Below are 18829 nucleotides of genomic sequence, written 5' to 3'. Positions count from 1 at the left end.
GTGTTAGCATGTCTCCTCTCAGACACCTTTCAGAGCCAAACATATTACCCCACAGTAGCTGAATTTACACCACACACTTCATTGTCTTTTTGAATTAATCCATTTTTGGGGATTGCAGAATATCTCAAAATAGGAAACGACTAATTTAATCCAAATTTACATAAAACACTAAAGTATCAACAAAATTGAAGTTAATTAGCATGTTGTGCAAATGCAAGCATGGTTTAAGTAAGCATATTGTGCAAACCTCTCCCCTCAATTCCTTGACAACTGTCTTCACTCAACTGTCTTTCATTACTGGAAAGAAGCTGAGCTGGGAGAAGACAATCCTGGAATGAGTGACAAAGTAGAAGAAAGGGTAGAAATTAAGGAAATCCCTGTAGTTGCTTGTCACGTGCTTCTTTGTTTTAATAGACTCCACTATCTGGCTTCCATGTGACATGTCTGCATTTGGGCCACTGCCTCTGTATTTAGTTTGGCTTTTGCAGAAGAGTTTTGAGCTTGTTTCTGATTTCCTCAATTATATTTTCTCAAGTAATTTTATTTTGTAAGATATGTTGACATCAGTATAATAATAGAGGGTAACAAGCCATGATTGTTTCTATGGAATGTAGCATAGTTCCATCAGCTGGATTGTAGGACAGACTGTTCAGGGTTTACAGAAGATCTGCTTCTAATGCCTCGGTAAGCGGCCAGTAGTGATGCGTAAGTTAGTTGTTTTAAGAAATGATTTTGTTTGCAAATAAGGTAATTCAAAGGCAGATATTTCAATCCCCATACATATAATGCTATAGAAGGGACTATAATATAGTATTCATGAATGCTTGATCTAGATCAGAGGTGTCAAATTCATGGCCCACGGGCTGGAAGTGTGACGCACTGGCCATGTCTACGCCTGGTTTAGCGAAGGGGTAAAAGTTGCAATACATCATGTGACGCCATACTGATGCGAGTTTGACGCCCCAATCTAGATTGAGCCTGTAGAACAGGTTTTTTTTTAATGTATCAGAAAATATATATTTCTTTTCATTGTCTATTGATCTATCATCTATATCTATCAAAGCAGGAATATTTTTACTAAACAAGAGTTAGTTGTTTGGATGGACTTTGTATGGACAGTTACACTGACACTGGACTTCGTATTCAATTTTTGTATTGAATCTGAAACTTGATCAAACTTATCTTGGTGAAAGGATACAAATACAAACATGCCATCATCTGAAATGGAATATGAACAAGTGAAATAGGTAAATACTATATTTGTGAAAAGCTGGGCATGAGTAGGGTTGTAGGAGATGATAAGTAGCCCATGAAGGGAGAGTGGAAAGCCATATGGATATGTGGAAAAGTTGCAGTTGCAGTTACCATTCACCGTCTGAGTAATATAATGTTCTTTCAACATATTATCAACCTTGAACATATTATCCATTTTCCCAACAGACCCTGAATCCCAGAGAAAGAGGACAGTACAAAATGTGCTCGATCTGCGGCAGAACCTCGAAGAGACCATGTCCAGTTTACGGGGCTCCCAAGTAACTCACAGGTGAGATCTCTGCTCTTGGTTCCCTCTGCTCTTGGCTAAAGCACTGAAGTGACATTTTGGAGGATTAATATAAATCAGTTGGCCAATTTCGGTTTGACCTTTTATTAAATCAAAGGGCAAAAGCGCTAGCCTGGCTCATCTAGTAAAAATCGAAAAGCACCTCTATCCTAAAGGATTAGGATTTTGAAAAGCTGGCATTAGAAAGGCGGCTGTCCTATTTTCCATATACGCTGCTCTTTTCTGCAGACCCTGCTAACATAAGATGCTGATTTTATAAAATTATTCAGTTCTTCTAATGAAGTCAATTCTGTTCTTTAATCTTGGGCCTCCTCTTTTCTGCATGCTGTGATCTGTGTTAATGGTATTAGGACGTATTTTGATGTTGACAGCAGTGTTTTGATTAGGAAAGTCAACGTACATTTATTCAAAAACACCAAATACTGTATAAGTGCTTCTAAATTTAGAAGATTGCTTTACACCAAACTCTACCCCTAACGTGTTAGGCTTCTTTTGGTTTAACCTAATGTTTGAACCCAGCTGTTACAACTTAGCCTTACACGTGAAGCAACTGCTATGGCTTAAGCAACAAACCATGGTTAAAATATTTAATTTTATCAATAATATCTATAGTCTTAAGGGTGATGTAATTGTGAAATTAGCACACAAAGCTGGAACTGTAGTGCTCCCATTCCTCAGACCTGAGCTTTGGCAGCAGCCTCTGGGTAGTAAAACTTTCCCTTGGCTCCCTATTGTCCAAATGAGCTAATGCAGTGACAGCAGCTTTTTTGGACCTCCAGTGAGCTAACCACAGCTATGTATCGATGTAATTTGGTGGGGAAAAAAGGGGAGGAATTGGCTGGCAAGGTGATCATTCTCCAAGCACATGGAAATGGTGATCAGATTATTTTTACCATATTAGGGAATGGTTATCATCGGCTCACTTTTGTCCTCAGTTCTATAGTTTAAGTCTCTGGCATCCCGAATTACATTCTGAGCTTTGCACCACAGTGTTGATACTGACTTTAATAGTACACCACTACGAAAAGAGATGCTTGACCATAAAGCTTTACTGTCCGACAGTGTGAATTTAGCTTCTTTCTCAAGGAGCTCGGTAACTCCAGGTTGAGTTTAAAATTACTAAAAGACATCATTTGAATATACTTTACACATAAATCCAGAGATTATTGCAAGTCACAGATTGTGTATGCGGGTCACAGATTTTGTGTCTCCATGCATGTATTTGAATGAACTGACTGTTTCTCTGAATGCAGTGCTCCCCTTAGTGTTACTCAGTTGGTGACTTAGTTTCTGTCCTGTTTTTATATCCCACACCACAAAAAGGGATTCTGGCTCACAATGCAACATAGACGTCTCATACTGACTGCCTCACTCCGTGTAGGGTGGGAGCTGGCATATGAACTCCACCCAGATGAGTCACTGCAGCATGGGATCCAACAAGGGAGGACTGCTGGGCTGCTTCCAGTTGATTTGTTTAGCTAAGTGTGCTGGAGGTTGGATCAAGGGAGATTGCTTTATGGAAGAAATCCAAGGCTTTTGTTACTATAGAAGGCTAGTTTTGAGAGGACTCGGCTAAGCAAGAGGAAAAGCATATGGATCTTGAGAGATGAGAAGACATCTCTGTGCATATCATTGGCTGCACATATGCTTTCTGCCAGATAGATTCAAGGCAATCAGTTTCTTTAAGGATGTTTAACAGCTGCATTTATGCTTATGCCCACCAGGAAGCCAATCATTCATCCATTCATTGCTTGTGATGTATGCAAGAACTAGGAAGAAGCTAAAGAGTAGCTATTTTAGTCTCTTGAAGTTGAACCAAGAAGGGTCTTGTGATACTTTTTGGTCTAACAACATAGGTATTCATAGGCTGTAATCTCTTCTTCAGATGCAAGGCAGGGATAGTCACTGGCTGTGAAAAAAAGCATTTTAAAGACAAACCATTATCTTTAGAATAAAAAGATATGCACAGACAGCACTACATGTGCATAAGCCTGTGACTTGAGAAGCATGTGATACCTTTGATGAAATGACTTGCAGTCCACAAATTGTAAATTAGTCTTTAAGGCCCACAATGTTGCTTTTTTGTTGTTGTTGTTTCAGAAGGAAAGATTAAAGCAAACTTAAGTCCAATGTTATAGCCGGTAAACTAAATGATTAAAGTGGTAAAAGATATTGTCTCAAATTCAGATTATAACTTATATTCTTTCACAGTGGATTTCATTGTTCTAAATTCATTTGGCTATAATCACATAGCGGTTTCTGTGGATTTGTTCTGTGTGTCAACTAATCTTTAGATGACAGGTCAATAAATAGTGGTGTCTGTTGCTTTCTTTTCTGTTTTCATTCTAGGTATTAAGAGTTTTTAGATCTAAAATCCATGTGCTACACCCTAAACAATCATTTTTCAGTAAAATTTTCTCTCTTTGGATGTGTTAGGAAACAGCATCTTGACATTTAATTAGTCACAAGAAATAAGAATTAAAATTGAGTATGGTGTATCTTTCTCCCAGGATAATGAGTAAATAGTCAAAATTATTCATTTAGAAATGCTCATATATTGAATATTAAAAAGATGTCAACACTAAACGACATGCATGTTGAGGTTCCTATTCTAGTTTTTCTTTGCATTGGAACTCTCAAAGCTTTTCTTGAATAAAGTATAAAGCAGAGGTGCCAAACCTGCGGCCTGCGGGCCAGATGTGTCACACGCTGGACACACCCACACCCGGTTTAGTGAAGGGGGAAAAGTCGCAATATGTCACATGACGACACTGTGATGATGCGAGTTTGACACCCCTGGTATAAAGCAGTAGTGGGTTCCTACCGGTTCGGAACAGTTCGGTCGAACTGGTAGCAGCTTGGCAGTGTGGGTCGCTGGAACTGGCAGCGACGCAGGCTTGCCAGACCCCTAAACCTGTTCTCCCAGCTCTTGTTTTTGGCTTCTGCACATGCACGGAACAATTTTAATTGTACTGTGCATGCATGCGCAGTGCACATCAAGCATGTGCACATGCGCGGCGTGTCCCTGAGCAAACTAGCAGTAGCAGCTGACAGAACCCGCCACTGGTATAAAGTCTTTACTTGGCTTCCACAAGCACAGCAGGAGTATGGTAAAAACTCTCTCTGAACTTTATTTCTTCTCTGCTTGCACCAGTATGCTTCCATATATAAAGAAACTAAATGCATCTTCTTTGTATAGGCATTTCATTAATCTGAAAAGCGTTCAGTGTGAAGTACACAAATTTACCACGTTCTCCCCAAAAATATGTGTAATAAGTAGGGAAGAGATGCAGTAGCCTTTGCTATCGGGTAAGCTGGAGATACTATTAGATTGGAGACATTGTTTGAATGAACAGAAATTTCTTTGCCAATTTAAATTACTTACTTGAGAAATTAGTACAGTTGACGCATTAGAATAATAAATTCCTCTTTAAAATGTTCTAATAAATTTTTGTAAAGGCTGATGTGCTTGCCTAGAAAAGCCTCATGGTTAACCTAAGCTAACCTTAAGCTTAGTGATATAACATTTCATTATATGTAGCCAGGAAATATTGAGGCAGTTCTTTTGGAGAAAAAAAAATGAATATCTGGGTGTGTGAACATCAATATATTGTACAAAATAGTATATTGCTTTGAGCCATGAATTGGCACACCCATGCTTTTGTTGCAGGATTAAAATATTTAATAGAAGAATATATGTTGCCCATGATCAAAATAATAATGTGCCAAAAAGTAGGCAAAGATTGGTGGGTTCTAAAGAACAGGGATTATATTTCGTAATATAACACTCATATTATTCCAATTTCCCCCTTTATTTCAAGTTTTAATGTGTCTGCAACATTAAGCCATTAATTAAGTCATTAAAGAAAAATAATTGAATCCTGAATTAAGCCCACACACTCAGCCACAATAGATGATAAGATGCTCCTTAATTATACACACTTTAGGGTGCCTGAGGCTAAATCATATTTTGAATGTGCCCTTATGCAAAATATTCCCTGCAGATAAAATGTTTGCCTATGCTACCATAGCATCAAGTGGAAAGACTAGGACCACATGTAAAGTTTTCATTCCTATGTACAAGAATTTACTGAACTAAACAATTAGACTATTTTTGCGCTATGGTTAACAGAACTGAAGAGCAGTTGAAGTTAGTCCATTTGTGGCTACGTAGAGACTCTAAGCTGATTCCTAGTTTGACTTCACCCCAGGTTCTGCCATTCCTTCTTACATCTATCTAAATTTATATAACAGATATAGTTCTCCAAGATACTCCTTAATGCCTTTAGTGCCTTCCCTGTTTAATGCTACTGAAAATTGTAATCGACACCCTAAATAGGTTTTACAGGGATTTAAAAAGAAAAAATTCAGACTCCCTTTAACACTTAGGAAAAAGTTACATTCCAGATCTTGACTACATGGTAGAATCTTTCCTGTTTTGCATTACTGCTCACTGTCTTTGATACTTCACTCCTAAGGCAAATATTAAACTGGTCCACTCCTGTCAGGACTGCTTCTTGTGTCCTAAATAAAACTCATATAAAATAGCCTAATTATTCCCCTCCACCTCTTATATATCCAGATTCACTTTCCATAAGATGGGTGGCCATATAAATGAATGAATAAATATAAATAAATATAATAATTTATTAATTTATGCTAAAGTAGCTTTTGGTCATCGAAGGAACACTTACAGTAAATAGATTTTGAAAATGGTGATTAATATTCTATATTTTTTTTTAAAAAGAATTATACTTTGCTGGTTAAAAACATGTTCTGTGTAAAATCTAGATATGCTAGTTTTACTTTCCTGCTATTAAAATTGTTCCATGAAGTTTCTGCCATTTGAAGGCAAGTAATCAACCAGATAGAAGAACCAATTTAATGCACAACATGATGCTGCAAAGACTTATGATATCCTAGTGGTGCTGTGTTGCTAAAATCAGAAGACATATGGAAAATGAAGGAATTCTCCTATTGAGAATTTGGAATGTGTGAACTTTACTGGCCATGAGACTGAGCTAAAAGGTAGGGTTTCAGAATGGAAACCACTGAGGTAGAATCGGCAGTAGATACTCGTGGTGTGAATTTTTGCCAGCAGGAGGCTCCCCTTTAAAGCTGGAAGTGTATTCAAACAATTTATAATACCTTTAAGATGTGATTTTAGGTTGCTGTAGGAGCTGTTCTCCTTTCTGGGAAAATATAATAGTTTTAATATTTGGGGGGGAAATACAGAAACAATTATTTAGATCTAAGATCAGAAGATGTGGAGATACCTAGCTCATAGAATCATCAAGAGTCAGATCTGACTGAATGGATGACATCATCATAATCATTTAGATATGTCTTCAGGTTTAATAAGAGTACATGTATTTACAGACCCCTCGCATCCTGGGCATAAATTGTTTCAATTCCTAGCCTCAAAACGACGCTATAGAGCAACTAGACACAAGAACATTTTTTCCCCGAACGCCATCACTCTGCTAAACAAATAATTCCCTCACCACTGTCAAACTAGTCACTAAGGCTGCATTACTATTACTATTAGTCTTCCTATTGTTCCTGTTGCCTATCTCCTCCCACTTATGACTGCATGATTGTAACTTTGTTGCTTGTATCCTTACGATTTATATTGATTGTTTCCTGATTTCTTATTTGTACCCTGTGACTATCATTAAGTGTTGCACCGTATGATTCTTGACTAATGTATCTTGTCTTTTTATGTACACTGAGAGCATATGCACCAGAGACAAATTCCTTGTGGGTCCAATCACACTGGCCAACAAAGAATTCCTATTCTATTCTATTCTACTCTATTCACCACCTGAGGAGCATGGATAGAAATTTATTTTTTAAATGTGATATATTTTATTAGCATTTAATTTCAGTACAGTCATTTAAGCTCTGTTATTGTAATTACTGAAACTGTACATGCAGGTTTTGTGGGCTGCCTTCCTCCCTCCCCATGTTGTGAATTCATTCCAGATACAGTTTTAGTTATCAGTTTGTATTTGATGTCTGGTGATGGGTTTATTGAATCTAAATGAAATGCATGTCTGTGAGCTAGAATATCGGCAGGGGCCATTAACTCTAATGTTTGCCTTTATTTGTAATGGAAACATAAATGCTATCAGCTGGCTTGATCAGTCTTTCCTACATTTTACACACCAGTTCCAAGGCCTAGTTTTTATATCCCTGTCCATGGTATGCCATGAATTAAGAGGAGTACTTAAATTGTAAGTTGTTATTCATGTGAATTTGTGCCACAGCTATTTAAAGTCTGTGATTAATAGTTATTGAAGTCCTCACTAAGAGATAATGATCTGCACTGGTTTTATTCAGAAGGCATAATGGTTTTACAGAAAGTGTGGGTGAAAAAATAGCTTAGCTTCTTCCTTTGTAAAAGAATAATGCCAATGTGAAAACGCATTTCAGTACTAGGGAAAAGGAGTACTCATACTTCATTCCAATAATACAAAAGCAAAAGGTTCAAGAAAGGCAAAAAAAGGGGCAACTCTGTGAGTCACTATGTGTGAGTATGGTATATAAATTTGTTTGATAAATAAAAACAAAACAAAACAAATCTGTGCTTATTATTCTTCCCAAAAATCATAGATCCACATATAGAGGATTCTTCAGTTGAACGATAGAGTTACCTTATCAGTGAGATATGTGACATATAAGTTTAATAAATAAATCAAAGGTGGGCTGACAACTCTTAGTATGGGAAAGTTGCACTCTCGTATTTAATACAATAATACAATAGCAGAGTTAGAAGGGACCTTGGAGGTCTTCTAGTCCAACCCCCTGCCTAGGCAGGAAACCCTATACCGTTTCAGACAAATGGCTGTCCAACATCTTCTTAAAGACTTCCAGTGTTGGGACATTCACAACTTCTGGAGGCAAGCTGTTCCACTGATTAATTGTTCTAACTGTCAGGAAATTTCTCCTCAGTTCTAAGTTGCTTCTCTCCTTGATTAGTTTCCACCCATTGCTTCTTGTTCTGTCCTCGGGTGCCTTGGAGAATAGTTTGACTCCCTCTTCTTTGTGGCAACCCCTGAGATATTGGAACACTGCTATCATGTCTCCCCTAGTCCTTCTTTCTCTTAAGCTAAACATACCCAGTTCCTGCAACCGTTCTTCATATGGTTTAGTCTCCAGTCCCCTAATCATCTTTGTTGCTCTTCTCTGCACTCTTTCTAGAGTCTCCACATCTTTTTTACATCGTGGCGACCAAAACTGAATGCAGTATTCCAAGTGTGGCCTTACCAAGTCATTATAAAGTGGTATTAACACTTCACGTGATCTTGATTCTATCCCTCTGTTGATGCAGCCTAGGACTTGTGTTGGCTTTTTTGGCAGCTGCTGAATTTAAATTGGGATGAAAAGTTTTGGTTCCTTCTGATGAATCACTGGTTTTCCTTGTCCAATTAACAGGTCGGACAGCTGAATTGTAGTGTCCAACAAGTTGCCCAACCCTGTATATGTAAAGGAATTTTCAGCAAAATACAACATCACAAAGAAGTGCACAAACAGTGGCAGTAATATTTGATGCATTTTGAGAAGTCAATTTCATTTCTCTAGATATAAACTATAAAATATATAACAGGAGAGATGTATTATCACATTCATAACTCTAATATGATCTTATCAGCAGCAGCAGAGGTTACATTTAGAAGCCCAAGAAAACCTGTGTCTGCTTTAAAGACAGGCACTGTGTTCATATCCCCATTCTTTCTAAAGCACCAAATATTTTATAGTGCTGTCCAGAGCCCTAGAAAATATCTAGATCTATACCCATAATTGGTCACAAAAATATGAACAGTTTGCAAGTCTGGGTTTTTTTTTTTTTTTTTGCTGATAAATATAGAAAAGAGGGAAAATTAGCAAATTATTGTAAAGTTGAATTCCACTAAGCAGTTGAACATTTGAAGCTGAAGATAAAGATTTAAGAAGAGCTTTACTAAATTAGACCAATTGTCTATCTAATACATTGTCCTGCTTTCCTCAGTAGCAAACCAGACAACTTATGAGCAAGTCAGAGTTTTATCAGGATAATACTCCAACAATTAAGTTCTGCAGATTGGAAATGCTGGGAATTTTAGTCCCAATAAATATGTGTGGCGAATGCTATTGTGCAAGAGAGATTTTTAGGATTATTATGTGATGTAATAACATTGCAGTTCTTGTTGCAGTCCTAAAATGTCTGTGAAATTCTCAACTGACATTATCTTCCTTCCTTCCTTCCTTCCTTCCTTCCTTCCTTCCTTCCTTCCTTCCTTCCTTCCTTCCTTCCTTCCTTCCTTCCTCTGGATTAAATAGCTTAAGTAGTATCTGATTAGGGTTGCTATATTGGGACAGCGGACTGAAATCTAGGCAATCACTAGAGGGCAGTAAAGCGTTATCCTGCTGCCATCTACAGTAGTGGACATCTGGATTTTTGGAGTTAAAATCTGATACCTTTTAGCCTGCATATACAATGCTATGATTTTGTGCACACATAGCTCTTGGTTGGTGATGTAAATGCAATCAAATTACTAACATAAAAATCTTTAGGCACGGGTAGCCCCCACCAGACTTTCAGTAATAAAAAGAAATCAAATCTGGTTGTGGCCTGCTAAAGGGCTTAGTACTACCTATGTGACAAAGAAGGCACCCTGGATAAAATGAAATAGTAGAGAGAAGCAGACTATGGGTTAGTGCCAAATAGGCAGTAACTCCGGCAGACATGTGACCATACCGATTCTATCCTCAGCGGCGCCATCTTCGTTTTCTTTAATCTTCAGTGAAAAAAATGTAATTTTTATTCCTTTTAAAAAGTTGTGTGCATGCGCAGATTGTTTTAAGCGCAAATTGTTTTAAGCACAGAGCGCGCATCTGGTGTGAGCGAAGCAAGCGCAAAAAATGTTTTGGGCACTGAACCGGTAGGAGTTGCGGCCGGAACCCACCCCTGGTCTGTACACCTTAATTCCCATGAAAGGGCTTTGAGTTCCTACTGTTATCCTTCTCTTCAACAGTGGCTTTGAAAGAAAATCTTGGGCATGAGAGTGGGACTGCTCCTTTCAAGGTAACCCCTAACTCTTTAACCCAGTATTTCTCAACTTTGACATGGTTAAGCGGGGAATTCTGGACATTGAAATCACATGTCTTAACCGTATGAAACCACATATGATCAAGATTGAGAAACACAGTTTCAGTTTCAACCAAAAACTAAGCTCTCGAAAAAGGCCCCATCTGAGAGGTTTGCCTTGCAACTCAGATAAGTCTATTCTGGATTTTGAGAAATGTCTTGCTGAATCTCATCCCTCCTTGGCCTAATTTTCCACCTTTTTTTTCTCTTCTCTCTTCCTGCAGCTCATTGGAGATGACGTGCTATGATAGCGATGAAGCCAATCCCCACAGTGTATCTAGCCTGTCCAACCGATCCTCCCCTCTCTCGTGGCGGTATGGTCAGTCCAGCCCACGCTTGCAAGCCGGAGATGCTCCTTCGGTCGGTGGGGGGTGTCGCTCAGAAGGCACTCCTAGCTGGTACATGCATGGGGAACGAGCTCATTATTCCCACACCATGCCCATGCGCAGTCCCAGCAAGCTCAGCCACATTTCCCGTTTGGAGCTGGTGGAATCCCTTGATGCTGATGATGTAGATCTTAAATCTGGGTACATGAGTGACAGTGACTTAATGGGCAAGACAATGACTGAAGATGATGATATCACCACAGGGTGAGTACCTTGGCCCTCTAACATCAGCTGACTATTTAAAATTAGGCTTGATGTTCTGAATACAGCAATATCCAAGGCAGATCGCAGCCATGTGAATAGATTTATATTTCTGTATTTTTTCTTTCCCTTTCCTATGCAACTATTTCCCTGGCAGGTTAGTGATAAATACCCAAGACATGAAATAGAGCCGGATACATTTGTTGAAAATGTTTTTTGGTAGACAGGGATTTAGATAAGGACATTTATTGGATTATTACTTCCAAAGAAAAAAAGGAGCTTGTCCAGTGTGATACTGTTAGAGCTGATTCATCCAGATGGATAAAACCCAGTGATCATATGGAAAACATGTTTCTAGTCAAATGTTTCATTGACAATGATATTTTCAAGCCTAAGTACTTTACTTGAAATGAAGAAGAAATAGCTAGGCAATATTTTAGGACCAGTTTTTTTTAGCAGCTAACCATTCTGGTAAACACAGTTTTAGTAAGTGAGCATTTTTAAAAGTATGAACAACACATGATCTGTCTTGGACCATGTGGTAACCATACTGTGGCTTATTAAACTGTGACTGGGTTAACTCAACATATGATCCATAAACAATAAGAAGCTAAGCTAAAAACAAATAAACCATATTATGTAGGTTAGTGTGATGTACGAACCAAGATGTGTAAATATTTTATAACTGAAATGCTACCTTTTCTGTCAGAAATTTACTTGCATTGTTTCTTTTCTCCAAGCTCCATACTTCTTACCTTTAAAGAATGACAATGGATGAAGGAATTTGGGTAAAATGGGAAGACTCAACAATTACACATTTTAAAGTTTTTTAACTTTTAATCTCATGATCTCTAGGGTTGTCTCATGGGTACCGTATGTGTCAAAAAAAATACTGTATATACATGCTATATATAAACCAGTATATAGTTTACTACAGAGTCAGACATAAAGAATTAACTGATGTTGCATCATACCATTGTTAGCATCTAGTGTTTCAAAAAACATATCCTAAATCATAATCTAAAATAAAAAAAAACTTTAAAGGGGGTATTAATAGCATTTTGAATTTTGTATACATTTTATTTTGCTCCGTTGCATCCCTTGATTTTATGATATTTGGTAACATTTGTTAATACACTGTTGAGTGCAATAAAAACTATGTGTTGATTTTAACGTTGTGCTCAGTGTTGGGTTGCTTGGAAATGAAGGGTCTTGTTTTTCTTTGGCTGATTCCTCCAGCCAAAGAGAGGTCGGAGAGAGATGGATACTAACATAGCGAGATATTATATCATACATTATCTATTTTAAAAGTTCCCGAGCTCCATCAAGGGAAGGGATGTAGACATGATCTTATAGGAAGTTGTGCTGAAGAATCCTTGTTCATCACAGAACTTTGGTCTACAGATGTGATTGTGACAAATTTTGAATCCAGTTATGAAGCCTATTAACATTGCTATTATCAGAGTATAAGCTAATCACTAATACAGATCACACAGAAATAGGCACTATGTGACTGAAGTGGGGTTTCCCTATTGGAACATCAAGAGTTCTTGTGAAGGGGTGTGTAGCTTTGCGTTGCCAACAGATCTTTCTCTTGATCTTTGCTTGGTAAGTTTTTCCCCTCTATGGAAAAAAAATGTAATCTCTTCACTTTTGGGGAAAAGTGATAGATAACATAGTTTTAATCTAAACATTCTTGCTAGAATAAAGTGTTTTTGGAATCAGATAATGATATCAATGCATGGTACAGATTATCACATTTAAAGTCCTGAATGGATGGTTCCTGTTTATCTCTGGTAGTACCTCTTTTTGAAGATATTTGTCCATCTCACCAGCTTGAACAAGATGAGTATGCATTAGGCACCTTTCCTTAAAAGTTGTCACCGGGTGAGACTTTGGAGATATGCCTCCCTTGTAGGTGTGTGTTCCAGCCCTCTTGAGATCTGGAAAGTGTCTACCCTTTTAGTATTCTGGAAGACTGTGAAGCCGTGACTGTTCCCCCAAGGAGTTGATAAGTGTTATGGCCCTGTGATGGGAAATGTGTTTCTTTGTGCAGGAGTGATGTGATTGGTGTATTGTTTTTATTGGTTTTGTTGTGAGCCAACTGGCACTATTACATATCAGATAAGTAGCCATGCAAGTTTTAAAATCAATAAATTACTCTTTTATTGTATTATAAAGACCCATATATATATAGATTATATAGAATATATGTATATATAATACTCTTTTTATAACCATTGCTTTTGTCTTCTTTTGCTTTTGTTCTCTTTTCTCTTTCTTGTTTTTTAAAAAGAATAAACAAAAGAATAAAATAAAATGAGCAATGTTTAATTTTTTTAAAAAGCAGCTGCAACTTCTTAAATTAACAATCCTAGAAATGTGCATTTGAAGTAATTGCTGCTGTATTCTTCTGTGTTCTAAATTAAGGGACATTCTCTTCAAATAAAAGGCAGATGCCTACATGTCTATTGTAACCTAATTATTTACTTACTTGCAGAGGAGACGTCTCATTGAATATGAGATAGTAGGTCGGGACAGAAAATTTCTGTGATTTCACCATTGATAGGAAACAGGAGATTGTCTGATCAATATGCTGCTGATGTACAACTATACATCTCAACCCCAGGCTGCACAGGTGAAGCTGTTAGTATACTAACCCAGAGTCTAAGGGCTATTTGGGTATGGATGGGCAGGAAGAGATCAAGATGATGTTGTATGGGATGGGGAACAAAAATGGTCCCCCACCCCACAAGATTGAATGGCTTGGCTGTTTGGGTTTCCTGAGTTAGGAATATTTTCAGGATTAGTCATGTATTTTGAGACTGGTATGCAATTTGAGGCTCTTCTGGACATGCAGCAATTCCTCAAGAGTTAGGCAGTAGCTGTGGCCAGGAGAGCCTTTGCAGAGATTCATCTGGAGGCTGTTTGGGTTTGAATGGGGTGGAACAGACTTTGGCTCAATACTAACAAGACCGAGTGGCTGTGACTGTGGCTGTTTGGACCCTAATGTCAGGGATATTACCATTGAGTCGTGGTGGCACAGTGATTAGAATGCAGTACTGCAGGCTACTTCTGCTGCTTGCAGTTTGACAGTTCGAGTCTCACTGGCTTATGGTTGACTCAGCCTTCCATCCTTCCGAGGTGGGTAAAATGAGGACCCAGATTGTTGGGGGCAATATGTTGACTCTGTAAATCGCTTAAAGAGGGCTTTAAAGGCTTTTAAACTCTAATTGCTATTGCATTTGTCCATTCAAGACTGGCACACCACTTGGGGGTCCCCCTTCTTCATTTACAGCTGTGGGCAGGAACATCTTTGCACAGGTTCATCCTGTATGCCAGTTGTGCCTTTTCCCAAAGGCCCTTCAGACTGTTGCTTATGCTCTGGTCACATTATAATTAAGGATTATTGCAATGTGATCTACCTGGGGTCCACTTACAGGTGACCTGCAAGATACAGCTGGTTAAAAATGCAACCACATGAGCAATAATGGACACTTCTTGGTGTATCATGATGTGTTATCATTGCTACACTGCATTGTCATTTTATAGGACCATGAAAGTATACCTTTCTGTTGTGTCTCCCACCCTGTACAACAGCATCTTCCCTGAGACAGAGACAGGTTTGTAGAAAATCTGAAGTAGTGAGTCCTGGCAACTGCCTGGACACTGTCTTGAGGTTTTCTTGGCAATGGCTTGCCATGGCTTTCTTCCTATGACACAGAGAGAATGATCCAGGGTCACCCAGCTGTCTTTGTGCCCAAGGCAAGATTAGAAAAATCTCTGGGTTTCTAGCTTGGTTTCTTAACCACTACATACAAAATTCCGCTCAGTCCCTATAATTTTCTTGACAAGATATCGGAAGTGGCTTATCGTTGCCCTTTTCCTGGGACTGAAGATTCATATTTTAATATCTACTGAGAATTGAAATGCACACATCTTAAAGTTGCCGGGTTTGAGAAACCCTGATCTAGAGGGGCAGTTCTCAATTCACTTTATTTTTTCTTCCTGTTTAATATACTGCAGCTGCCTCTAAGGGCACCTGCAGCACCAAAGAAATCTTTCTCAGTCAGAGACTTAGGTCATTTTTAAATAACTAAAACTTTGACAATTACCCAACTCTTTTCATTGCACAGTTAAAAGGCAACCAAGATTGAGGGGACTGTTCAGCCTAACTCAGTATATTAAAAACACAACTCAAATGGGCCAATTTATTTGTTTGCAAGTCTACAAGGCTTGCAGAAAATTGGCAGGCATTCAGAACTTGTTGTTCCCGCCAACAAGAAATGTTTCAGTCTAAGCTTGTCTGCGCGCCAGTAAGAAGTGTTTATCCTGCCCTCTCAGTTTTGAGATAAAAAAATTCTCCTCTCCTGTCAAAAATGAAAAAAAGCCCACACATTTGATAGGCTCGCATTAACGGAAGGCATTGAGCCACTGAGGTAACTATATCTGAATCCATTTGCACAGACCCAATATCCAGTTCAGTTTTGAACTTCTCCCCCCAAATGTCATAGTTCCCTTGTACCTTTTATTCTTGATATAATAAACAAAGAAAAAGTTGCATTTAACCAGAACAAAATAATTATGTCTTTACAATTTTAAAAAATGATTCATTGGAAGAATCAGAAGCCAAGATATAAGCCCTATGAAAAGCAAAAACCTGAAAAGCTAAAAGTTGTGGTTTAAAAGGGAAAACTTGAGAATGTATCCATCCAGAACACAAGGCTGAGAAATATCTCTTTACTGCAAAGAGTAAGGCTATACTGTTGGCAGTAATATTGATTTAACAATTATTAGTGTAATTAAATTTGTCTTTCATTTCTCCCCAAGTATTAGGAATTACTAATCAGAGTTATACATAAAACAAAACTGCATATGTATCATCAATATTTATTTTATTTATCAAATTTATTTGCTGGCCATCTCTTAGTTCCAGCAACTCTGAGCAAAGTCATTTGCGCTATAAAGTGGCAAATGAATGAGAGACCATTGGATCGTTTCCCATTTTGTTTTTCTTTTCACTAATACTTTTTTTTTTAAAAAAAAATCCTCTCAAAGCTTTTATTCACACAACAATGTCATGAAGTGGGTTAAGGTAAAAAAAAGTGAGTTTCATGGTCAGTGAATCTAGGTCTTCTCATTACTATTTTGTCTTCTATTTAATATTAACTATATGGTTGTTTTTATTTTATTCCCTGTAGTTTTTTTAAATGTTTATTTATTTATTTATTTAGCAAATGATAAGAATATGACAGAGGAAAAGTAAACATTTTTCCTGTTAGTGATACTTTTAATGCTTTTATCCTCACTTATATGCTGAAAGTAAGGCTAAAGTATCCAAAAAGTTTGTTCTCTGTTGCAATAAATGATGCTTTATAGTTGGCCAAAGACCATTATAGTTTGGAGCCAATACTTATGTGTTTATTTTCATTTGGTTTTATTTAAGTGGTACGGCTCTTGTTGGTGAATATGCACACCATTTCAGATCTTAATAATTGAAGAATGTGATATTATTCTACTCTATTCTATCTGCTCTTTGTGATTCTTTGGCAATGGAGAGAATAAGAAGGTAGCTGCAGGAGGCAAGATGGTGAGCAGCAGAACTTCTGAACAACTATCTGTTTTGGTGTGAACCTGCTTGGCCACTTCTTAAAGTGAGGTTCTCTTAAACCAGGGATGCCTGAACTTTAAGACTTGTGAACTTCAACTCCCAGAATTCTGGGAGTTGAAGTCCACAAGTCTTAAAGATCCCAAGTTTGGACACCCCTGTCTTAAAGGTTTCTCTAGTACTTACGGTATCTGTTGGGAATGTAGGAAACAGCCTTACTGCGTACAATTCTCAAATTTAATGATGCATATATTTTAACTGATCTATTGTTTATTTTGCTGTACTACTATAAATGTCATAATCACCTTTAGGAATCTGGCAGAGTTTGTATCACCTAAAGTTCAACCATAGTTTTGAACTTAGGGAATTTTACAAAGAGTTATAATTTATACTTAAATTCACAGAACATACTTAAATTCATAGAATAGCTTTTATGGAAGTAGACCAAGGCTCTTTGCTAAAAAAAATTTTTTTCCCCCTTTTCATTGTGCACGTGATTTCTGACTTGTTTGCAACCTACTACTTACTTTGGGAGTGCCCAAAACATGTCAAACAGCAGGACAAGTTCAAAAAATTGCTCAGTGGCTTTTTTCCTCAACCTTTTGAAAAGAGTCCAGCTCTCCTGTATTTTTTTTTAAAGATTGCAATCATAACTTTACCCAAGGTTTAAATTGAGGATGGTTCATAGTAACAGAACTAATTATATTGTGCTTACTATTTAAAGTGTATTATATACCAAGACAATATTTACATCTGCCAGAGCAATGACACACTGAAAATAATTAAGGTAAAGTAGTACAGTACTTTAAATCTGTGCAAGTACAATATGTATGCATTTATTTTTAAAAACGCACACATTATTTTTCCGCAGATTACCCTTTAAGTTATTAAGGTAGGTGCACCTCTTAAAATAGCTATTGGTAGTAAGACATTTATGAAAGTGTAAAATAAAGACTGCTTTAATGAATAGGAGGGTTGTTCTGCATTTGCATCAAGTTCAGCTGAAGATATAATTATTATTTGCTTCTTTCTATCTGTACCTGAAGACCTTGAGATCAGTGTCAACCTTCTGATGAGTGAACTTCAACTCCCAGAATTCATGCTGGCTGGGGAATTCTGGAAGTTGAAGTCCACACATCATAAAGCATAGGCCAATAGTTCAATACACTACACCAAGGGTCAGCAACCTGTGGCTCTGGAGCTGCACATGGCTCTTTCATCCCTCTGCTGCGGCTCTCTGTCACTAGTCAGTTCCACAATGGATAGGGCTTTCGGTTAGGATAGGTAGAGGAAAAAGGATGCCGTGCTAGGAGGAGACTCTATGGTGGGGAAACTGGACTTCTGGCCAGCAGAGGAAAAAGGACACTGCACTAGGAGGAGACTCTATGGTGGGGGAACCGGAGTTCCAGTCGGTCCCACAATTGAGGTTCCATTTAGGACCTTTGTGGCTCTTTGATTGTTTAAGGTTGTCAACCCCTGCACTAAACAAATACCCTTCTCCAGTATGATTAGAATTAAACACAAAAGTGATGAAATGAAATTTGGAGTTAAACTGGAACAAAGGAATTACTAAAGATCTTTTCTATACTGAGGAAAATACAGCAAGTTTGGACATAAAATGAAAGAGGTATCACTTGTTTCATGTTCCCAAGAAAGCGTTTGGCAGAATGTTGATTGAAAGGTATGGAACAATAAGTACACTCTGGGAATTTCAGTCTGCAGAATGTACCAGTTTTTTGCAGTTCAACAGGTCATGGAAAATATATGAGTGTGAAAAATAAAGCTTATTATGAATTTGTTGATTTAAGAATGTGAATGGTAACACTGAATAGGCTGGAATTAAGGAATATTTGTGAATATAGAGTTGAAAATTGTTTGTTGAATGCAGTAAAATGCTTTTCATTACTTTAACTTACCATTTCTTGCCTCCTTTCTGCATAGTG

General features: G+C 37.7%; 1 protein-coding gene across 6 annotated transcripts in view; it reads left to right on the top strand.

Annotated features, from left to right (window-relative positions):
• NAV1 (neuron navigator 1) overlaps positions 1-18829 on the top strand; it is a 264216-nt gene that overhangs the window by 152076 nt on the left and 93311 nt on the right. For all 6 annotated transcript variants that reach the window (XM_081948342.1, XM_081948339.1, XM_081948341.1 and 3 more), the window contains 2 exons: positions 1441-1543; positions 10916-11281. In XM_081948342.1, coding sequence (XP_081804468.1) covers positions 1441-1543; positions 10916-11281 — 469 coding nt within the window. The remainder of the gene's footprint in view (positions 1-1440; positions 1544-10915; positions 11282-18829) is intronic.

This window comes from Natrix helvetica (genome assembly GCF_964273705.1).
Source record: "Natrix helvetica genome assembly, chromosome: 3".
NCBI lineage: Eukaryota > Metazoa > Chordata > Lepidosauria > Squamata > Natricidae > Natrix > Natrix helvetica.
The sequence above is the reverse complement of the archived record's forward strand: the minus strand, read 5'-3'. Positions and strand labels throughout refer to the sequence as shown.